General features: G+C 42.1%; 1 protein-coding gene across 1 annotated transcript in view; it reads left to right on the top strand.

Annotated features, from left to right (window-relative positions):
- The window catches only part of DGKH (diacylglycerol kinase eta), a 676,008-nt gene that overhangs the window by 581,093 nt on the left and 70,039 nt on the right, over nt 1-24,876 (top strand). The window contains 2 exon segments of the mRNA XM_030202410.1: nt 28-194; nt 17,809-17,914. Of these exon segments, the coding sequence (XP_030058270.1) occupies nt 28-194; nt 17,809-17,914 (273 nt within the window).

Raw genomic sequence — 24,876 nt, 5'->3', positions numbered from 1 at the left:
ACTCGGTCTCCTTAATGTTTTAAATAGGCTTTTGAGAACACACTAAAGTCATGGGAGGACAAACAGAAGTATGATTCTTGTAAAGCAGTACTTCGATCTCACCTGTACCCACAACAGGCTGTTGATCTAGCCACAGAAGAGGAGGTTGCCCAAGTTCAGCTGTGTTCTCAAGCTGCGGAAGAACTCATTACCAGGTAGCAGAAATATTCCTATGCTGCATTTCCTCATTGTCCAAAAGTTGTTTCTAGATACTGATGTTCTCCAAAAGGGCTAATCCTTGTCTTGATTCTTAACTCAGGAATTGTAATAATTACAAGAGAATATTTCCCAGTTTGTAGACACCCAGTGAGAAGCTTGCTAACAATCTTGCTATGTGACTATAGATTTTAATTCTAGACATAGACTTCAGTGATTAATGAAGTGGAGAAAAGGGAAGGACAAAAGGAGAAAAACGTGGAGGTCAATATTAGTGCTGTACCAAATATTCGTATTCAATTCGATTAGGCCCTGAATAGTGCCCCAAATACATTAGTTGTATTTGGCCGAATAGTGATTTCAATTCAAATATGAATAATCCTGGGCTTTACTGTGCTAAATCCTACTGAAATAAACACTTGATCTCAGATTTCACATTGCTTTTGTTATTATTTGTTATATTAAAGCTCAATTATTTGTATTCAGTTGAGTAGTAAAATATGCTATTCGGTACAGCTCTAGTCAATATACCACTGGCAGCAGTGAGCATTTTGCTGACCCCTGCCAGTGTTATTCCTGGATATTCAATGACGGGCTCTATCTGGGCATTGAATATCCAGTTTATATGGCACAGGGTAACACATGGCCGCCTAAGTCAATAATCAGAACTTATCGGCCTGGGATATGACAGTGTTTTTTGTGGTCCTGTTTGTTCAGTCATCCTGGCCAGTTAAGTACTGAATATCAACACTTAACCAGCCAAGTGCCAACTCTGCCCCTGGAATGCCCATAAAATAGCTGGTTTTCACTTAGGTGCTAAAACTGCTAATTTTCAGCTGTGATAACTGGCTAATTCCCGCTGAAAATTAGCAGATAGCCCCAAACAAGAGATTTAACCAGTCAGCGGCTATTTTTGGCTGGTTAAATCGTTTTGAATATCAACCAGAGGTATAAAATAATTGCTGGATTTGTTTTGTGGTTTCTCAAGTATCAGTCCATATATGTTTCTAATAAGAATATAAGTACATAAGTATTGCCACACTGGGACAGACCAAAGATCCATCAAGTCCAGTATCCTGTTTCTAACAGTGGCCAATCCAGGTCACAAATACCTGGCAAGATCCCAGAAAAACTCAATACATTTTATGATGCTTATCCCAGAAATAAGTAGTGGATTTTCCCAAGTCAATTTAATAATGGTCTATGGACTGTTCCTTTAGGAAGCCGTCCAGACCCTTTTTAAACCGCGCTAAGCTAACTGACTTTACCACATTCTCTGGCAACGAATTCCAGAGTTTAGTTACACGTTGAGTGAAGAAAAAGTTTCTCCGATTCATATTAAATTTACTACTTTGTAGCTTCATCGCATGCCCCTTAGTCCTAGTATTTTTGGAAAGCGTAAGCAGACGCTTCACATCTACCCGTTCAACTCCACTCATTATTTTATAGACCTCTATCATATCTCCCCTCAGCCGCCTTTTCTCCAAGCTGAAGAGCCCTAGCCGCTTTAGCCTTTCCTCATAGGGAAGTCGTCCCATCCCCTTTATCATTTTCGTCGCCCTTCTCTGCACCTTTTCTAATTCCACTATATCTTTTTTGAGATGCGGCAACCAGAATTGAACAAATATTCGAGGTGCGGTCGCACCATGGAGCGATACAAAGGCATTATAACATCCTCATTTTTGTTTTCAATTCCTTTCCTAATAATACCTAACATAGGAGTAGCCTATTGGTTAGTGCAGTGGACTTTGATCCTGGGGAACTGAGTTCAATTCCCACTGCAGCTCCTTGTGATTCTGAGCAAGTCACTTAACCTTCCATTGCCCCTGGTACAAAATAAGTACCTGAATATATGTAAACCACTTTGAATGTAGTTGCAAAAACCTCAGAAAGATAGTATATCAAGTCCCAATTCCCTTTCTATTTGCTTTCTTAGCCGCCTCAGCACACTGAGCAGAGCATTTCAACAACAATGCCGAGATCCCTTTCTTGGTCGGTGACTCCTAACATGGAACCTTGCATTACGTAGCTATAGTTCAGGTTCCTCTTTCCCACATGCCTCACTTTGCACTTGCTCACATTAGACGTCATCTGCCATTTAGACACCCGATCTCCCAGTCTTGTAAGGTCCTCTTGTCATTTTCCACAATCCTCTCATGATTTACAACTTTGAATAACTTTGTGTGATCAGCAAATTTAATTACCTCTCTAGTTACTCCCATCTCTAATCATTTATAAATATGTTAAAAAGCAGGGGTCCCAGCACAGACCCCTGAGGAACCCCACTATCTACACTTCTACATTGAGAATACTGACCATTTAACCCTACTCTCTGTTTTCTATCCTTTTACCAGTTTTTAATCCACACTAGGACATGACCTCTTATTCCATGACTCTCCAATTTCCTCTGGAGTCTTTCATGAGGTACTTTGTCAAACGCCTTTTGAAAATCCAGATACACAATATCAACCGGCTCACCTTTATCCACATGTTTGTTCACTCCTTCAAAGAAATGTAATAGATTGGTGAGGCAAGATTTCCCTTCACTAAATCCATGCTGGCTTTGTCTCATTAATCCATGCTTTCGAATATGCTCTGTAATTTTGTTCTTTATAATAGTCTCTACCATTTTGCCCAGCACCGACGTCAGGCTCACCGGTCTGTAATTTCCAGGATCCCTTTTGGAACCTTTTTTAAACAACGTGGGCAGTCGGCACATACTCATACATACTTCTTGTTAGCTAATCACATATACTGGAGTCCACTTCAGATATCAATTGGAGTTTATTTGGCCGCAGCCAGATGCACTAACATTTACAATCTTAATCTAACACATATAATTTCTAATGCTTAACATTATGACTAGTAACATTACATATACATGTATGTATGGGTACATAGCTTCCTCTGTCCGACAGGTCGTGCCATTGGAGCAGCCTGTTCTCCCGCTGTGGTGCCTCTTGCGGCACCAGTTGTCTCTCCGGTGTATCCCGTTAGAGGACACACCCACGATCCTTTTCTTCCGGCGCATCCCGTTAAAGGATGCACCCAGCCCTCTCTCTTGATCTGATGATGTGGGCCTCCTGGCCTTCAGAGCCAGTAGACAAGCTGTGACTCAGCTACCATGCGGCATATGACTCTTGGTTACATTTTAACTTTACACTAAGCTGTTTCACTTAACAGTATCACATTTCTTATTGGTTTGTCTGTCCGTCGGCTGTGTACCCGTCGCTGTGACCTTATCACTGCTGTAACTTTACGTCTGTCTAACTGCGACAGCTGCCCCATCTTGGGTGGGTGGGTTGGGTCAGCGTTGCTTCCTGTGCTGGCTATGTGTTTTTGCCTCCAGTGCAATCTTTATTTCAAAGTCCCTCTTAGCCTTCCTTATCAGCGCTTTGCATTTGACTTGACATTCCTTATGCTGTTTATTATTTTCAGTCGGTTCCTTCTTCAGTTTTCTGAAGGATTTTCTTTTAGCTCTAATAGCTTCCTTCACCTCACTTTTTAACCAAGCCGGCTGTCATTTGGTCTTCCTCCCTCCATGTTTAATACACAGAATACATTTGGCCTGGGCTTCTAGGATGGTATTTTTGAACAGCATCCACACCTGTTGTAAATTTTTGACCTCGCAGCCACTCCTTTAAGTTTTTTTTCCACTGTTCTTCTCATTTTATCATAATCTTCTTTTTGAAAGTTAAATGCTAACGTATTGGATATCCTGTGTATACTTACTCCAAAGCTAATATCAGATCTGATCATATTATACTCAGTGTTATCAAGCAGCCGCATCACCATTACCTCCCACACGAGATCATGCGATCTACTAAGCACTAGGTCTAGAATTTTTCCTTCTCTCGTCGGCTCCTGTACCAGCTGCTCCATAAAGCAATCCTTGATTTTGTGAAGGAATTTTACCTCCCTAGCATGCCCCGATGTTACATTTAGCCAGTCAATATCAGGGTAATTGAAATCACCCATTATTATCATGTTGCCCAGTTTGTTAGCCTCCCTAATTTCTGATAACATTTCAAACTATATTTGTTGTTCCTATTTACATCATGCTCAGTACTTGACTGTATTAAATTGCAATCTTTTGTCTGATTTTTATTTTTATTTAAGGACACCTGCTCTACTACTGTCTTTTTTGCAACCTCACTATCGGGATGCCCTGTCTTCCCTGTTTTGGTGCTATCTTTAAAAGATACCTTATTCCAAACCATGCGCTTTTGAGCAACTGTTGGCCTTCCCCCAGTCTCTAGTTGGAAGAATTGGCCACAATCAAAAGGTCACAGCCACAAAAAGATGACATAACCAACCACATTAACACACAAATCCTTATGCACAAATTTATACCTATTCTGAAGAAGATGCAAATGTGTGCAAGTATCTTATGTGTGGATTGGGTATTCTATAAATCCAGGACTGTTCCAAAATGTCCAGCTTGGAACTGGGTAACTTGTTATCTCTGCAAGTCACTTAACCCTTCATTGCCCCGGGTATAAAATAAATACCTGTATGTAATATGTAAGCTGCTTTGATTGTAACCACAGAAAGGTGGTAAATCAGATCTCCCTCCCTCCCACCCCCAGATCCAATATCTCTCACTTTCTCTTCCTTTCTTCTCTCTCCTCTTACCCAGGTCCATTATCTCTTTCGTTCCTGGAGCCCAGACACGCTCCCTCCCCTTCATCCCCATGAGCAGCGACACAAACGTGATGGTGAGCAGCACCAAGCGCTTTTCGTGGTTTTCTGGAGCTTACCACCTAGGCCACAGCTTTCACCGGTGGTCCCTCCATTTCTGCTCATGTGTCTGCAACTCACTTCCTTCTACCCATCCGAGGTTCAGTATCTTCAATTCCCCCCCCCCCCCCCCCCCCCCTTCCCCTGCTGGTCTACCTTAAAGGCAGTCTTCTGTTGGTCACCGGCAGCAATAATGTTACACATACACTGCCTACAGCCTGCTCCAAAGTTTTCCCACTGGTCCTTCCTGCCTCCTCTGATATCACTTCCTGATTCTGCATGGTGGGGACGGGTCAGAAGGAAACCTTCAGACAAGGCTATATGCAGCGTATGTGCAATGCTTGCCACTTCTGGGGACCAACATAAAACCATATAAGGAGGTACATTTGCATGGGGTTCTCGGTGGCTGCTAATGGTGCTTGTTAGTAACATAGTAACATAGTAGATGACGGCAGAAAAAGACCTGCACGGTCCATCCAGTCTGCCCAACAAGACAACTTGTGTGCTACTTTTTGTGTATACCCTACTTTGATTTGTACCTATGCTCTTCAGGGCACAGACCGTATAAGTCTGCCCAGCACTATCCCCGCCTCCCAACCACCAGCCCCACCGCCAACCACCGGCTCTGGCACAGACCGTATAAGTCTGCCCAGCACTATCCCTGCCTCCCAACCTCCAGTCCCGCCTCCCACCACTGGCTCTGGCACAGACCGTATAAGTCTGCCCCGCTCTATCCCCGCCTCCCAACCTCCAGCCCCGCCTCCCACTACCGGCTCTGCTATCCAAACTCAGTTAAGCCATGGAAAACCCCTTTGTGAATTACTAGCTACATGATCACTTGCTTTAGACCAGCTAGAACCACTCTAAAGCAAACGTTTATAGAATGATAAGCTTTGTGCATCTAGCCCTGAATCTTTTGGACTCGATACATCTTGGGGTTTTATTCGAAGAGCTGTAGCAATGTTGCTGAAATGTGAAGCCATCGGTTGATCAAGGATACTTTTTGCAGCTGCTGTAAAGTTTTTCTTGACTGTCTGCATATAGACTTTTTTCTGAGATTCAGCAGGACTTTGGGTTTAGGAAGAATTATTTTAGTTCCAGCCCTTTGAATAGGAAATGTGTCCTCTGTGTTTGTGTATAATATAGAAACATGACTGCAGATAAGGGCCATATGACCCATCCAGTCTGCTCTTCCTCAGAACCCACTAACTCCTCCTTTTCCTAAGGGATGCCATGTGCCTGTCCCAAGCTTTCTTAAATTCCAACACAGTCTTCTTCTCCACAGAAAATCCAATATGTTAGCATTTAACTTTCAAAAAGGAGACTATGATAAAATAAGAAGAATGGTGAAAAAAAAAACTTAGAGGAGCAGCTGTGAAGGTTAAAAACTTACATCAGGCGTTCAAAAATACCATCCTGGAAGCCCAGGCCAAATATGAAAAAGGGGATGGGACGAGAAAAGACAGCTGAAGGTAGATATGATAGAGGTATATAAAATAATAAGTGGAGTGGAATAGGTAGATGTGAATCCTTGTTTACTCTTTCCAAAAATACTAGGACTAGGGGGCACACAATGAAGCTATAAAGTAGTAAATTTAAATCAAATCAGAGAAAATATTTCTTCACTCAACGTGTAATTAAACTCTGGAATTTGTTGCCAGAAAATGTGGTAAAAGCAGTTAGCTTAGCAGGATTTTAAAAATGGTTTGGATATCTTCCTAAAAGACAAGTCCAAAAGCCATTATTAAAATGGACTTGGGGAAATCCACTTCTTCTTTCTAGGATAAGGTACTGGTGACCTAGATCAGCCACTGTTGGAAACAGGATACTGGACTTAATGGACCTTCAGTCTGTCTCAGTATGGCAATACTTATGTACGACCTCCACCACCACCCTTTCTGTGAAAGAGTATTTTCTTAGATTCCTGCTAAGCCTATTTCCTCCTAACATCATCCTATGCCCTTTCATTCCAGGGTTTCCTTCATTTGAAACAGGCTCACCTCCTGTACATTAACGCCACTGAGATATTTAAACGTTTCTATCATATCTCCTCTCTCCCGCCTCTGTTCTAGCGTATACATTTTAAGGTTCATGAGCCTATCACTATATGTTTTATGACCAAGACTGCTTAGCAATTTGTTGCCGCCCTCTAGACCAATTCCATCATGTTTATATCTTTCCGTATGTGCGGTCTCCAGAATTGCACGCAGTACTCTAAATGGGGCCTCACCAGAAACTTATATAAGGGTATTATCACCTGTTTTTTTCCTGCTGATCATCCCTCTCTTTATGCATCCAAGCATCCTTCTGGCTTTGACCGTCGCCTTTTCTACCTGTTTGGCCACCTTAAGGTCAATCACCCCCAAATCATGCTCCTCTTTCATACACAGAAGCACTTCACTCACTATATTATATCGTGCCCTTGAATTCTTGTAACCCAAGTGAATGACCCTGCATTTCATAGCATTAAATCTTAGTTGCCAATTATCGGAACATTCTTCAAGCTTTGCTAGATGCTTCATCATGCCATCCACACCCTCCAGGGTGTCCACCCTATTAGAGAGTTTGGTATCATCCTCAAAGAGACAAACCTTACCAGACAGCCCTTCTACAATATGTCTCACAAAAGTGTTAAAAAGAGCCTACCCGAGGACCAACCCCTGTGGTACACCACTGATAACATCCCTTTCCTCAGACCAAGATCCATTTACAACTACCCTCTGTCTCCTCCCATTTAACCAGTTTTTAGCCCAGTCCATCACTTTAGGTCCCATACTGAGGGCATTCAGTTTATTAATCAGTTGCCTGTGTGGAACCGTGTCAAAGGCTTTGCTAAAATCCAAGTATACCAAATCTAGTGCCCCTCCCACATCCAGTTGTTTGTGCAAAGAAACCGATCAGATTCATCTGACACGACCTGCCTCTAGTGAAGCCATGCCGCCTTGGGTCCTTCAGGCCATTCGATTCAAGAAACCTTGCGATCCTCCGCTTTAGAAATGTTTCCATTAGTTTACTCACCACCAAGGTCAAACTGACAGGTCTGTAATTCCCAACCCCCTCCTTATTTCTGCTCTTGTGCAGGGGGACCACATCCTCCCTTCTCCAGTCCTCCAGGACCAATCCAAACTCTAAGGAAGCATCTCCAAGTTCCTTGAGTACCCTTGGATGTATCCCATCAGGCCCCGTCGCTTTGTCTACTTTTAGTTTAGATAGCTCCTCACAAACACAGTCTGCTGAGAATTGGTCCTGGTTTACCATCCATCCATCCGCATTAGCATTTGTTTTCTGTGGTCCTACTCCAGGCCTGTCATCCATGAACACAGGACAGAAGTCATTGTTAAGCAGTTCAGCTTTATCCTTATCAGCTTCTACATATTCCTCCCCTTCAGCTTTGAGCCTCACAATGCTATTGTAGCACTTCCTCCTGTCACTTATATATATTCTGTTCCCCAATTTTACCGTGTCAGCTATCTTTTCTTCCATTTGCCTCGTTGCTTTACTGACAACTTTTCCTGTTTCTCTTAGCTTGTCCAGGTAGCTCTGCCTGTCCTCCTCGTTCTGAGTCCTCATGTAATGTACAAAAGCTAACCTTCTTTCCCTTACCTTTTCAGCTACTACATTTGAGATGGAGAGCGGTCTTCTTTCCTCTTAGTTTTATGTAGTTTTCTAACATAAAGGTTTGTCGCCTTTAAGATGGCTTCTTTCAGTTTCACCCACTGCTGTTCTGCTTCCTTCAGCTGTTCCCATCCAACTAACTCTTCTTTGAAAAGTTCTCCTATCTCAGCAAAGCTAGTTCTTTTGAAATCTGGGATCTTCGATCTTGAATAAGGCCTCTCCTCCTTTGTCTTGATATTGAACCACACCATTCGGTGATCACTAAATGCCAAATGATCTCCCACAGTAAAATCAGAAACATTGTCTCCGTTTGTAAGCACTAGGTCTAGAATATCTCCATCCCACGTCGGTTCCATCACTCACTTCTGAAATAATTCTTCCTGTAGAGAATCCAAGATCCCTCTGCTTCTAGATGACCCTAATGAACTAAAGAGGGCTTTAAAGTAAATTTGCTGGGGATGGGTGAGAAAAGCCCCAGTCATTAATAACCGTCAGAAAGGCAGGACACCAAATTCTCTTACAGAAAGGGAAAAAAGAGTAACGTCTGGAGAACCTTGTATACCAATGCCCGTAGTATGGGAAACAAATATCTAGATCAGCATTTCCCAAACTGTGCGCTGCGGTACCCTGGTGCACCGCTGCAAACTCTCTGGGGTGCCACGGCAAATCCTGACCTCCCTCCCGCCCAAACCGCTACTGCAGACAGCAGCAGCAGAAAAACAAAAAAAAAGCAAGCGCAGGGCTGCAGCAGACTTCAAGCATGTGCTGTCAGTTCTGCTGGTTCTTCCCCCGGAACTGGAAGTTGACGTCAGCGGGGGCAGAGGACCAGCAGAGCCAACAGAGCAGGCCTGAAGGCTGCTGCTTGGTTTTGGGTTTTTTTGTCGCAGCCACTGGGGACAGGGAGCAGATGGCCTTCAGGACTCGCAGAGGTGACTGCCAAAGGAGGTTGGATGAAAACAGGAGACAGGATGAAGTCAAAAAGTTGAAGCCAATAGGTCTGTCTCTGTTTCCCTTCCCATTCAAAACACAGCAAGCAAACCTATGAGCTGCTGCATCCAAGTTGTCATTCTTTATTGTTGGTAGCATTTTTTATTTAATCTTGCTTATATTTTTAAACATGCTGGCTTGTGCAGCATACAGATGTACAAAGAGGAAGTAGAATAATGGAATAACTTTTCATAGGTAGAGTAGTAATTTGTTATAAATCGTAATCAGTGTGTCATTTGGAGGGGCTGGTTATAGGGACACCCTAGCACTGTTATATTTGTGCAGAGAAAAAGATGGAGACCTGTGTGGCCGGGGGGGGGGGGGGGGGGGGTGAAGACCTGTGTGACTGGGGGGAGGAGGCGAAGATCTGTGTGGCTGGGGGGGGGGGGGGGGGGGTGCCGCAAAAATGTGTTCAGAAACAAAGGGTGCCATGAACTGAAAATCTTTTGGAACCATTGGTCTACATCTAGAGACTGCAATGACAGAAGCCGATATGGATTTAGTGCCAGTCACGGAGATGTGGTTCATGGAGAACCATGAATGGAATATAGTTATACCTGGCTATAGTCTACTCAGGAAGGACAGGGTAGGAAAAAGGGTGTCGGAGTGGCATTATATGTTAAGAATAATAGTAAATCTATTGTTGTATAGTATACTCTACTGTTGTATCTGACTCTAGATCACTTTTTAGTATGGGTGTGGTTTTAAATTGTTGTGGTAATACGGAAATTATTTTAATTTAGCTTTATTCATATGTGTATATAAATATATACTCTTCAATATATACTCATATATATGGCTCTTCAACCAAGCCTTTAATGGAAGACGTAACTAACTTGTTAGTCTCACTCACACACACAAGGATTGACTCTGGCTGCACATACTGCAGCGGGAATGTTTATCCACTCCTACCCTAGCTGAGATAATATTTAACCATCTCTCTGACCTCACGTGCAACTTTCTTCAAATCAATCACCTTACTTTCTAATTCTTCCTACTTTCTTACTTATCTATATGTTACAACTTTGCCTTACCCCTCACTACCAATTATAATGTTCTAGTACATATTGAGGGGCATAATCGAACGGAAACGCCTATCTCCATGGGCGTTTATCTCCGAGAACGGGTCCGTGAAGGGGCGGACCGAACCGTATTTTCGAAAAAATGGACGTTTTTGAGCTGGGCGTTTGTTTTTTTTAGCGATAATGGATAAAAACGCCCAGCTCAAAAACGTCCTAATCCGAGCCATTTGGTCGTGGGAGGGGCCAGGATTGATAGTACACTGGCCCCCCCTGATATGCCAGGACACCAACTGGGCACCCTAGGTCAGTGCGGTGGACTTCAGAAAAAGCTCCCACATGCCCCCTTACCACAGGTGCTGAGCTCAAAGCCCCCTCTCCCAAAACCCACTACCCACAAATGTACAACACTACCATAGCTCTTACGGGTGAAGGGGGCACCTACATGTGGGTACAGTGGGTTTTGGAGGCCTCCCATTTACCAGCACAAGTGTTATAGGTGGGGGGGATGGGCCTGGGGCCACCTGGCTGAAGTGCACTGCGGTACCCACTAAAAGTGCTCCAGGGACCTGCATACACACAGGCCTCTAGGACTTGTTGCTGCTGTATAACATTGGCACACCAGTTGACACCTGAAGACTAATCTCTCCGAAAACGTCCTTTATTGGAATAACCGCCTTTACTCACAGTTAACTGCAGATCAGAGGTTGTGCCCCACTGGGAATGAGTCTCCCTGGTACTGAGATGAGCAGTAGGTCAGAGCTGGCAGAATGGTGTACATGCCCTCTTTCAGCCACATTCAAGGGAAGAACTAAGTTCTGTAACGTGGCTAACACAGGAAAGGGAACTAAAACTGGCTTACAAAAATGGCCACTACTGCATGGACTACAACAGGAAACACAACAGGGCACACTCTGACCCAGTAGGCAAGGGGAAAGCACCATGGGAGAAGAGCCTACCAACTACCACATCGTGAGACTGTAACACAAGCTAATGAAATCACGGAGCCCAATACCCTACACTCACCACAATGCAATGCTGATGTGACCCTGTACTGCACCCGAGAGCCACATCTGACCCAGGGAAAGGCTGTGACATTCTGCTGTCATGGAGGTGGGTACGGCATTTGAGGCTGGCATACAGGCTGGAAAAAAGTTTGTAAAGTGGGTTTTTTTGGTGGCAGGGGGTTAGTGACCACTGGGAGAGTCGGGGAGGTCATCCCGATTCCCTCCAGTGGTCATCTGGGCAGTTGGGGCACTTTTTTGGGGACTTGTTTGTGAAAAAAAAGGGTCCAAAAAAAAGTGACCCAAAATCGCGGTAAAAACGCCTTTTTTTTTTTTTTTTTGATTATCAGCTAAAGACGCCCATCTCTCCTCGGCTGATAACCACGCCCCAGTTCCGCCTCCGACACGCCCCCGTCAACTTTATTTCGTTTCCCGCGACGGAGTGCAGTTGGAAACGCCCAAAATCGGCTTTCGATTATACCGATTTGGGCGCCTTTGCAAGATAAACGTCTATCTCCTGATTTAGGTCGCACTATAGGCGTTTTTCTCTTTCGAAAATAAGCAGGACTGTGTTGTCATTGCAAGCAGTATACCATGCTATACTTTGTATTGTTGTTTGAATATTTTTACTGCTCTAATTGCCTACTGCTCATGTTTGATCTATTCTTACTGTACATCGCCTTGAGTGAATTCCTTCAAAAAGGCGGTAAATAAATCCTAATAAATAAATATATATATGTCATAAGATGTGAATATTTGCTGTTGTAACTCACCTGGTACCTCTGGGTGATCTGGTGGGTAAGGAATTTAATAAAACAATGAGTGAATGAATTTAATAGAAAGTTGAGATCATACTGCCATCTACCAGCTACCCGTCTTTCATTTTATGAGCAGCAGTGGCCACCTAGTGTGGAATCGAGGTATTTTTATAAGATACTTTAACTAACATGCCTCTGGAAAATTAAACTAAAGGGAACACTGGAGCTTGGGGAAATTTACTTTTCACACGTAATTAATCTGGTTAATTAGCTGCCTGTGATATTAATGGGGTTTTTTTTTTGTTTATGTAAAGAATGGGAACTGGACTTCAAAGGCAATTATATTGTTTCTGGTCACTCTGATGCTCCATAATGTTTTCTGTCTGCTCCAAATGTCATGACAAATTCTGGTCAAAGGCTCCCATATTCAGCTTCCTGCTTATGAAGAACAGAGGCCTGAACGGAGTTTATAAAATGTTCTTCAGAAAGAAAGGGAAGGAAGCATAACAAGGGACTTCAAACCCATGTCAGACTCCACAGATATTTTAGTAACCTGTGTTAGTTATAAGGTAAAAATAAAAAAGAACCACCACAGAAATATATATTGTTGTTTTAAACTAGAATGACAGTGTTCATTCAGGACTTATTTATATTAACATCTAAGGAATGCTGACCATCCCCTGAACTTTTAGATTAATGAGGTAATTTTACAAAGCATTTTCCATGTGTAAAGAATATTTTACACCAGGAAAGCAGCTCTTATAAAATTATTCCAGTGTATATGCATACAAGTATGTGTGCCGACAGGAGCATGCTTACTTTTACAGACTACACAGAGGCATCCCAAGACTATTAATCGAGAGGTACATGGATGGACTTACAAAGTCCTTCCTTATTTTATAAAGTATATAGAGAGCACATGCACAGATTTATACTTTCTTTGGAGCAGGTATGACTTTGTTTCATAAAGGCTCATAGGAACCTATGTTGCCTCAGTCAAGCAGTCATTCATAGAATCACGTAGAGGTTTGGGTAGCATTTTAGATATTGATTCAATTTACCCTGATGCAGAACTCTGCTCAAAACACGATTGTGTCAGTGACTCATAATTCTGAGGGCTAATTGGAATAAAAGCTAAGTTGAGCTCTTTTGCCTTTTTTTTTTAATTTAGTTGGTTAGTAATACACCTTAAAAAAAGTTTTTTGAAACACTACAAAGGGTGGTAGTATGAGAGGCTTGGATTATACAATCTCTGAACACTTTGAGTATGATGGACCACAAAACTTTTGTTGTTGCCGTATCTGATGTATTTTGGACTTTCTTGGGTGTTATAATATTGGTCTTTATAAAATAGACATAAAGTAGGCTCACTTTTTCACTTTTATAGGTGGCCCATCATGTTGTTTAGTAAACATTTTAGTTTAGTCACTACAGTAGCTTCCTGTTGAAAGAATATATTGTGGGATCACACAGATGGAAAACACATTGCTGCTTAGAACAGAAGTTTGTATTTTACTACTGTATTTGTGTAAAGAATGACAATTAATTTAGAGGCAGTGTTAGGTGAAAATAAAAGTTCCCCGGAAGGTTGTACTGTGAGAGTACTTGTGCTAACAGACCACCAGGAAGTTGGAAGGAGAGCATTGAAGTTCTGTACTCATTGCTGATACAGTCTTCCTCTCAGTTTGTCTATACTGATTGCAGGCGATTTAATTGTTTTTAGAGTTCTTGCAGAAACCTAACGTACAGATTATAAATGTAAGTAGAACTCAAGAAATGGGACACATATTACATGCTTAGTTCACAGAGCCTACCACACCAGTTTTCCTGCCTTCTTTTGTCCTTGACTATTCTGTATACCCCCTCCAGACACTTACACTCTTTGGATTCCCACTATTTAGTACTCCTTGCACCTAAACTGGCTCATTTACAATGCACTCAGCATGCTGCTTTCTAATTTTTGGGCCCAAAACTTAGAAATGATCTCCTGCCATCCATCTAGGCCGAACTCTCAATTTAAAACCTTTAAATCCCTTCACCAGACTCTTTATTTTTCTCAGGCCTTTGGAACTCAGCAGGTGTGATTTTTCTATGTTCAATGTCCATTTGTATTTTAATTGAGTTACGTTTGTTTTCAAGTTGCCTGTCTCTTTCCTATCGGTAATGGAATTCATTTCTGTTCTTCAGTTTTGTTTTTAGCTTGTATTGTAAACCACCCTGACCTGCTGGTATAAGAAATTTTATTAAACATAAACATTTAGTATCACCAGTTGACTCTACCCAATATATTTTAGTGGCTCATTGTGGTTCGCTTTGAAGAACAATTCTCCCAATTAGAGCCTTCCTTCCTCAGATGTTTTGTTAAATCAGTGGAATGAGTCTCTTCAATCTGCCTTATATAGGATAGCCCCTGTGGTAAGATTCCTCAACCATGGTCTGTTACAGATCCTTGGTATACAGAGTAGCCAAAGCTGAGGAAAAATGAATGTAGGAAATTAGAGAGGGGTATGGCGTATTAGGCATATGGATGAGTTGAAACCTCTGAGACACTGATAGGATTATATAAAAAAGAGATCCAGAATACACAAAAGGAAATATTTCTCAGATAAAATAGTTGATAGTGGTAATTCCTCAAAATAACTTTTTAAAATAGTCAACAGTTTAGCTATACCTGTAGGTGAGCAAGTTCCAAAGTTGGAAATTACCCAAGAGGATTTAGCAACCTATTTTCCAGAATACGATTTTCCATATTCTAATGGAAATGGAGAAAGAGACTTCTCCAAGGAAATGATGATTTGGAGTCAGTAGTTGAGGAAATGGAAGAGATTCAATTTATATGGAACACCCATGATCTATTTTGAATTCCTTCTCTATGGTAGATGAGGATCTGATTGGCAAACCTCTTAGGTCCTCCTGTCAGTTAGACCCTTATGCCTTCCCATCTTTTGCCTAGGCTTACCACTTGATTAATCAACTGTTATCAGAAGGAATATGTCAGAACAACTGACCTAATAGGTATATAGACTATAGTTTAAATGTCTAGAGTTATTAGAAAATGACTGGTTATTTTTTACTGTAATTTGTGGGTATGTCCCCTGGATCTGTTCTCTTTTATTTCATGATCTGCCTTGAGCCAGTTGGTAAAGTGGAATAGAAAACGTCCGCATTAGATTAAATAAATAAAGTAAGAATTTTTATAATAAACTGAAAATGAAAATAAAAACCCTTAGGGGCCCTTTACTAAGCCACTTAGTTGGCATTCTACGCGTGTCAGTTTTTGAACTACCACCCAGCTACCGCATGGCCCGGGTGGTAATTTTCATTTTTTATGCGCATCTGCTACACACACTGGAAACATTTCCCGCGCGTGGCGCTAACTGGGCAGTAATCAGCATTGTATGTACGCTGATGATTACTGCCCAGTTAACACGTGAAACCTTACTGCTAAGTCAGTGGGTGACGGTAAGGTCTTAGTCCTAAAATGGATGCTGGAGACATCCATTCTGAACAGCTATTTTACAACTGAAATGTTTAAATTATAAATGGGGAAAGTTGACCACACAGATGTTCTTGCAGAACAGAGGAGTGGTTAGTGCAGTGGACTGTAAACCTCCACTGTATCTTTTTTTTCTTTTTGTAAATATGATCCCTCAAGGAACAGAAAAATAACTATTGTACCTGAATGTACAACCACTTCAATAGGCTTCGGACTTGAAAGTGGCTTATATCTTTAGGTACAGTAAATATTTTCTGTTTCTCTGAAGGGAGCCCCAGAAAAAAAAATTGAGATACAGTGGGATTTGAACCTGTGTCTCTGTTTACAGTGCACTACACCTAACCAGTAGGATACTTCTCAGACCTGCTTACTACTTTTATTTAGAATAGCCCATAATTACCTGAAGCTCTCATACATCACATCCTGGTATCCCTCTTCCAATTTCACTTCAGGGGAGAAGAAGGGGGACAGTTCCCACTAGGGGATTAAGGAGAGGCCATGCCTTAATCCTCTCCAGTGATCAGCTGCTCAATCAAAGCATCTTTTGTAACTTGCATGTGACTGAAACAGGTCTAGATAGAAATGGCATGGACATTTCTTCCTATTCAGAAATCTCTGTTGGATGTCCTACTTTTCAGCCCTCCCTAAGTCCACCCAAAACACGCCCACAACATACCCCCTTGCTATTTGGATGAAGGACAGTATGAAACCGTCCAAATTCTGACTTTCCCAAACTTGGGATTTGGATGATTTTAGCAGATGGATGTTTTTTTAAGGCATTTTGAGGCATTCATCTGCTTTGAAAATGAGCACCTATTTGTACCCTAGCTAGGGGATAGATAAATCTTCTTTATTGCTTTTCTGGTTAACGGAGTTAATCTCTAAGGACCCTATTTACTAAGGTGCACTAGTGTTTTTAGTGCGTGCTAAAATGAGTGCGCGCTAACCGTGTAGACGCCCTTAGGAATACTATAGGCATCTACATGGTTAGCACATGCAAATGCTTTGCACATGCTAAAAACGCTAATGCGCCTCTAGCGCGGCTTAGTAAACAGGGCCCTAAACAGTATAATTCTCAAGTGTGGTCAATATTTTGTGTCACTTTCACTTATATTACATACGCACCAATACAAAACTTCAAACGAACATCATTCTCAATACCATCAGTATCGAATCTCCACTCTCTTTTTCGTTTTTTTTTTTTTTTTTTGTAACAAAACAATACGCTTACCAAACTGAAGTAAAACCAATCAGATCCACAAAACATATCAAAACTCTGCTGAACTGCAATATCAGGTACCTTTAATATTTCCAAGTTATAAATCAAGTAGTCTTAACATTCTCAGGTCATTAATCACAAACCAGAACATAATAAAATAATAAAATTCAGTACAGATGGTAAAGTACTCAGGACCTACCCCGGTTCTGTTTCTGACCTCCCCTCCTCTTCCTCCCCCCATATTGTATAATCTCCCCTTACCGTAACATACCAGTGGTCATACAGTGGGCTTTCACATATTTTGGAAGTCAAGGAATCTCTATTGAGGCCAGTGCTCCCCAGAACAGCTGTAGTCCTGACCACTGGTGCTGGAACTGAGTACTGAAGTGTGGTCTCTATTTGAAAGTCATCAGCATAAGCGAAAGCTGTTAATCAAGAGATTACATAAAACTAAGTAATGGCGCCATTAATATCTACAATTTAAAGGTAGTTTAGGCAGAAAAAAGAACAGTGACACTTGAATGTCAAAATACAATTTTAACTTGTGCTTAGAAATAAATCTGGTTCATTAAGCATGACAAATTAATGATTATGCCTTCTGGTTGCCAGATGGACATGTGATTTTCAATCTTTTTATTTCTATTTTAACCAATAGCTTTCCTAGCATTATAAGTTGCTTCTCATCACTGCATACATATTTTATATGTTTATTTTAGAAAAAATGATATTAAAAATGTAATAATTTTCAATTATTCAATTTTTCATACCTATAAAGAATCTGTGAAGCTGCAAAATACACTAGCCTGCTGGAACAGGAACTGGCTCATGCTGTCAATGCATGTTCACATGCATTAAATAAAGCCAATCCAAGATTCCCTGAGGTAAGCACACAGCAGTCAGTACTCACAGACAGCCGAAAACTACAGCCTACATTTAGATCTGCTGAGGAAGTCACCTACTTTGTTTATTTATAAAAAAATTAAACTGTGCTCTGGAATATTGCAGTTAATGTGATCTGATTTTGGAGAGAGTGAGAAACTAAACTGAAAGTTCACAGTCCTATTCTTTTCAATCTGATTGATAGAATTTGAGCGGTGAGGCCTAGTTAAGGATTGCAAGACAAAGTGACAAGACTTTTCTGAACATAAGAATAGCCATACTGAGTCAGACCAGTGATTCATCTAGCCCAGTATCCTGCTTCCAATAGTAGCCAAGCCAATTCATGTGACAAGTGGCTTTCAAAAGAAAAAAAATGTGACACATCTCAACACAAAAGCCTTTTTGAAGATAGAGTGATGTCCTACATTACTAGGTGGTATTTGCGGTCACGCAAGGGAATTTGCATGTGGTCCTGGGTTGTGGGATTAATTTAGAAGAGATTTTGGCAATCAAAGGCTTTTAGTGTCATGAGCCCAGTAAAGAGGAACAGGTTATCTCCTGTATTGAGAAGTAATTTATTGCCTTTTATTAAGAATTAGAAAATGTTCCTCTTTCCCAGCTTATTAGTGATGCTTTATTGTTTTATTAAAGGAAATAATTATCTTTTAATGTATAATTGTATTTGTGAAATGATTTATGATTGAGTTGGGTATTGGAGTGGTTTATGGCAGTGGCGTAGCCAAGGGTGGGCCCAGGCCCACCCACTTTGGCCTCAGGCCCACCCATTACCAGCATAGCTATAATGTGGCTGGCAGGGATCCCCAAGCCCCACCAGCCGAAAACTCCAACAACTGTCCCTCCTGCATACCTTGTAAATAGCAGATCTTCGCCTGAAGTGAGCAGTGACTGATGCATACTGCTCGCACCGGCCCCATAGCCTTTGCTCTGATGTATTCTTGCTTAGGCGGAAACAGGAAGTTGCATCAGAGGGAAGGGTATGGAGCAACATTAGCAGTGTGTATTAGTTGCTGCCTGTTGCTGGTCGAAAATTTGCTGTTTAAAAGGTATGTGGGAGAGGGAGGATATTTGAGAGACCATATGGCATGCGGGTGAGAGGAGAGACCAATCATCTGTGGGATGAGACGGGGTTCTTCGGCCACCCAGCTTGGGTCCAGGCCCACCCAAATTGGGTGTCTGGCTACGCCCCCTGGTTTATGGGCTCTTGGTTTCTATTTTTTTTATATATCTCTTAAGACTTTGTAAACCATTTTAATGAATTTATTCAGTAAGATGGTATACAAAACTTGTTAAATTTATTTATTTATGTATTTATTTATTTATTTATTTTGTAGTATTTGTATCTGATATTTTCCCACATATTTGCAGGCTCAGTGTGGCTTACATTGTTCCATAATGGTGATTACCAATTCCAAAAGAGACATACATAGTTATAAGGAGGTGACAGAGTAGATTAGGTAATCAGTACAGAGATGTTTATTTTCATAATAAGAAATAAAAGGTATTGAGTTAAAATACAATCATGATAGATTGCTTAAACAATCAGGAATAGAGAGTTCCGTTTTGTATAGTTCTGGTATAAATTTTGTTTACTGGTAGTTAGGATGGATCTTTGTAGTATGCCTTATTAAATAGGTTGGTTTTCAGTAATTTTCTGAATTATTTATGTTGTGTGTTTGTTTTATGGATTTTGGTAGTTCATTCCATATTTGCGTGCTTATGTAGGAGAAACTGATGCATATGTTATTTATATTTTAGTCCTTTGCAGCTGGGGTAGTGGAGATTCAGGAATGTACGTGATGATCTAGTAGAATTCCTAGTTGGTAGATCTATGAGGCTTGACATGTACACCGGAGCTTCACCTTGTATAATCTTATGAACCAGAGTGCAGACCTTGAACGCAATGCATTCCTAAGTGGAAGCCAATGTAGTTTTTCTCTTAGGGGTTTGGCATTTTCATATTTCGTTTTTCCAAATATGAGTCTGGCTGCTGTGTTTTGTGCAGTTTGGAGTTTCTTAATGATTTTTTCTTTGCATCCGGGGTAAATTGCATTGCAGTATTCTAGTTGGCTTAGAACCATTGATTGTACCAGTCTGCAGTTTTTTCATATTAGCACACGACTGGAGAACCTGAACAGACAAATATATATGATTGACACAGTGGCTATGGCAGTAATACTCAGTGAAGCAAGTATATTTTATTTATTTGTTACATTTGTACCCCACATTTTCCCACCTATTTGCAGGCTCAATGTGGCTTACATAGTACCGTAAAGGCGATCACCAAGTCCGGTAGGGGAACAAATACAATGTGATGTTAAGGTCGGATAAGGTAAGTATGATACAGACACATTAGGGGTCAAAAATAGGGGAGGTTATATAGTGTCCAATACAATCTATGGTTTTGCTGTGTTGCAGAGTTGAGGCATTTATGTTGGGTCGGTATGGTACGCCTTATTGAACAGGTAGGTTTTTAGTGATTTCCTGAAGTTTAGATGGTCGTAGATTGTTTTCACACCTTTTGGCAGTGTGTTCCATAGTTGTGTGCTAATATAGGAGACGTTGGATGCATAGGTAGCGTTGTACTTCAGTCCTTTGCAGTTTGGGTAATGAAGGTTTAAATATGTTTGTGATGATCCAGTTCTGTTCCTGGTTGGTAGGTCTATGAGGTCTGTGATGTATCCTGGGACTACACTGTAGATAATCTTGTGGACCAGGGTGCAGATTTTAAAGGTGATACGTTCTTTGATTGGGAGCCAGTGTAGTTTTTCTCGGAGGGGTTTGGCACTTTCGAATAGTGTTTTACCGAATATCAACCTGGCTGCTGTGTTCTGGGCTGTCTGAAGTTTCTTTGTGAATTGTTCTTTACATCCAGCATAAATTCCATTGCAGTAGTCTGTATGGCTTAGTATCATTGATTTTATTAGGTTACGGAATATTTCCCTCGGGAAGAAAGGTTTTACACATTTGAGTTTCCACATTGAGTGGAACATTTTCTTTATAGTGGAGTTTACTTGGCTCTCAAATGTAAGATTGCGGTCAATTGTGACGCCAAGTATTTTGAGGCTGTCTGAAATAGGGAGGGTGTGGTCTGGGGTGTTTATGGTTGTGGGTTTATAGTTATTGTGTTGGGATGAGAGGATGAGGCAGTGTGTTTTTTCAGTGTTCAGTTTCAGTTGAAATGAATTTGCCCACGAGTCCATGGTATTCAGACCGCGCTTGATTTCATTGGTGATTTCTGTCAGATCGTGTTTGAAGGGGATGTAAATTATGACATCGTCTGCATAGATGAACGGGTTGAGGCCTTGATTGGATAAAGACTTGGCCAGTGGGATCATCATTATGTTGAAGAGTATTGCTGATAGTGGTGATCCTTGAGGTACTCCACAGTCTGCTTTCCACGGTGGTGATATGTTTGTATTTGATTTTACTTGGTATGTTCTGGTGGTTAGAAAACCTTTGATCCTACTAAGTATATATCCACGAATCCCGAAGTGGTCTAGGAGTTGTAGTAGTATATTGTGGTTTACCATGTCAAATGTGCTCGACATGTCAAATTAGAGGAGAAGTATGCTTTTACCTGTGGCTATTTCATGCTTGAATTTGGTCAGGAGAGTGACTAGTACAGTTTCAGTACTATGAAGGGGGCGGAATCCTGATTGTGATTCATGTAGTAGTGAGAACTTGTCCATGTATTCAGTAAGCTCTTTGGTCACCAGGCTCTCCATCAGTTTGACTACTAGTGGGATAGATGCGACTGGGTGATAGTTGGTAAGATCGTTCATTTTTTTCTTTGTGTCTTTAGATAATGGGGTGAGCAGAATGTTGCCATGTTCCTCAGGGAAGAGACCTTGCTGGAGCATGTAGTTTAGATAGGATGTGAGGTCTTCTATGAAGTGATCGGGAGAGGATTTGAGTAGGTGGCTGGGGCAAGTGTCCAGTTTGCAGTGGGTATTGGAGAATCTATGGGTCGCTTGGGTAACTGAATCAATGGCGAGGAGAGCAAATTTTGACCAGGTACGGTCTGCTGGGTATTCTCCAGAGGTTGAGTCCAGACTATTGATGAAGTTTTTGATGTCGGTATTATGTTGAGGAAGTGGGTTGCGTAATTTTATTATTTTTTCATTGAAGTATTTAGCAAGTTCATCTGCCGCTGGGATGTCTGTTGATTGTGGTGATTGGGGTGGTGTCTAGAAGCTTGTTTACGAGTTTAAATAATTTCTTCAAGTCTTCGTAGTCTGGTCCTATTTTGGTTTTATAATAGGACCTTTTGGTCTGTCTTATTGCATATTTGTATTTTCTTTGTGTTTGTTTCCATGCATTGAATGTGTGTTCATCTTTTATTTTTTTCCATGCTCGTTCGAGTTTCCTGGTTTGTGTTTTGAGTTTTTTTAGTTCGTCATTGAGCCATGGGATTGAGTTTTGTCTTCTTGTTGTTCTTATTCTTAAGGGTTCTATTTCGTCTAGTACGTTTCTACATCTTTCATCCCAGTCAGAAAGGTAGTGTATGGAGTCCGTTCGTGCATTCCATTCATTGTCATATACCTGATGCCAAAATACATTTGGGTCTATTTGGCCTCTTGTGCTGTGTAGGTAGTATGTTCTTGTGTATGGTATGATCCCTTCTTCCGCCAGTTTAGGGAAAGGTTTAGTTTGTAGTGATCGGTCCAAGGTGTTTCTGACAATTTGATATCTGTTACTAGTATATTGTGGTCCGTGGACAGTTTGTGTGAGAGAAGGTCCAGTGTGTACCCTTTATTTATTTTTTTTAATTCTTTATTTATCATTTTCATTAATTTACAAGAATATATCTTGAACAAGTAAAGCAGTTTTACAGGTTACAGGTAATTTTCCATAGAAAAAATTAAGAAAAGAAAAATATATATTATCAACTTTTATTAGACCCCAAATCAGTGGCGTAGCCAGAAGTCAATTTTTGGGTGGGCCAACAGGTTGGATGGGTGGGCACTAGACAGTGGTGTGCTGGTAAATGTTTAACAACAGGCTCTCTCCCCGGTCCACCTCTGCACCCCCCCCCCTGTCCACCTGTGCACCTCCCCTCAAAATTGCAGAGCTGGCTATAGCCGGGGAGAGAGCCTGGGGGGGGGCAATGCATTACTCTCTCCAGGAAAAAAAAAATTAATGATCCAGGTTCCAATTTAATTCATGTTTAATTGTGGGATAAAATGCCATAATAAGTAAATAAATATAAACTTTTAATGTTGAGCACCTGATTCTCAAAGTGGACATATTCCAAACACTATAATGAAAATAAATTATTTTTTCTACCTTTGTTGTCTGGTGACTGTTTTTTCTGATCATGCTGGTCAGTATCCGATTCTGCTGCTAATCTGTCCTCTTACACTCCGTTTCCAGGGCTTCCTTTCCATTATTTCTTTACTTCCTCCTTTCTTCTTCATTTCTTGCTCTATATCCATAAGTAAAAGCTGGGTCCCTCCGCAGACTTGACTGTCCAGTGGATCCAGCTTCTGCCTATTTTCTTCATCCATGTGCAGTGTTTTTCTCCTCTCTTCCTTTTCCCTCATCTCCTTCCTCACTCTTCCATCCCCTCCATCCATGTCCAGCATTTTCTCTCTCTCCCTTCCCTCTCTTCCATCATGTCCAGCAACCCTCCTCTCCCATGTCCTTCCCTCCATCCATGGCCAGCAACCCTCCTCTCCCTGGCCACCCCTTCATACACCCATGTCCAGCACCTTCCTATCTCCTCTTTCCTCCCTCCATCCCTTATGTCCAGCAACTCTCCTCTCCCCTCCAGCTATCCATACCTAGCAATTCTTTCTCTCCCCTGCCCCCTCTATCCATCCATCCCCAGCAATTCTCTTCTCTCTCCCCTTGTCCCCTCCAACCATCCATCCCCAGCAATTCTCTTCCCTCCCCTGCCCCCCTCCATTCATCCATCCCCAGCAATTCTCCTCTCTGCCCTGCCCCTATCCAGCCATACCCAGCAATTCTGTTCTTGCCCCTGCCCCCCTCTATCCATCTATACCAGCAATTCTCTTTTCTCCCCTGTCCCCTCCCTCCAGCCATCAGTGATTCTCCTCTCGCCCCTCCCGCTCCCATCCATGTCCTGCGATTCCACCTACCCGCCCAGAGCCCTCTTCTCCCCCCCAAAAAAATTTACAGTGCAGGCTGAGCTCCGTTCCTGCATCTGCCTCCCTCACTCTCACGGCAGCGCTTCCCAAACGCTGCCCACCGCCGCCACGATCGCGGGATTTACCTCCCTCCGTCTCAGCACTCAGCAGCAGCGGTAGCGAATCATACACGCTGCCTCCTTCTAACCCTATCTACGTAGATAGCTGACATCAGAGGAGGGCGGACACAGGAAGAAAAAGGAGACATCGAAGGAGACATAAGAGCTAAAGAATAGCTGATCCATCCTGTGCAGCGCCTTCAAACATAGGTGAGAGGCGCTGCACCGGCCATTATGGTGGAGGGGGGGGTCACGGTGGGGGGGGGAGCGGCGGGACGAAATCGGGGGGGCGTGGCACGGAGGTGGAGGAGGGCAGGAGGGCGGAGCATTGCCGACTAAAGAAGAGAGACACAGGAAGGGAGGGGGAGCCAAGCAACTGCAAGGTTCATTTTTTAAAGCTTTATTTCACAAACGAGCAGCGGGGAGCAGCGGGGACTTCAGGGGGGGGGGGCAAGCAAGGCAGGCCGGCCACCATACAGGACGCTGCTGATGAGCGCCTTTGCCCCCTCCCGATCCTTTTTAATTTGGTTTCCTCTTTATTGTAGGCACAGGGAGCAGGGAGCCACTTTTCTTTTAAAACATGCCAGCAATTTGGTTTTCATCGGCAGGGGGCAGTGGGGAGATGACAGCTCAGGCTTTAAACGACAGGTCTGAGCTGACGTTAAATTCTGGTGGTAGTGAATCGTTGCTATCGTCGGTATGGTTAGTGCATTCCGAATTGTCTACATTTCAATG

Source organism: Microcaecilia unicolor, chromosome 4, assembly GCF_901765095.1.
Source record: "Microcaecilia unicolor chromosome 4, aMicUni1.1, whole genome shotgun sequence".
Classification (NCBI taxonomy): Eukaryota; Metazoa; Chordata; class Amphibia; order Gymnophiona; family Siphonopidae; genus Microcaecilia; species Microcaecilia unicolor.
The sequence above is the reverse complement of the archived record's forward strand: the minus strand, read 5'-3'. Positions and strand labels throughout refer to the sequence as shown.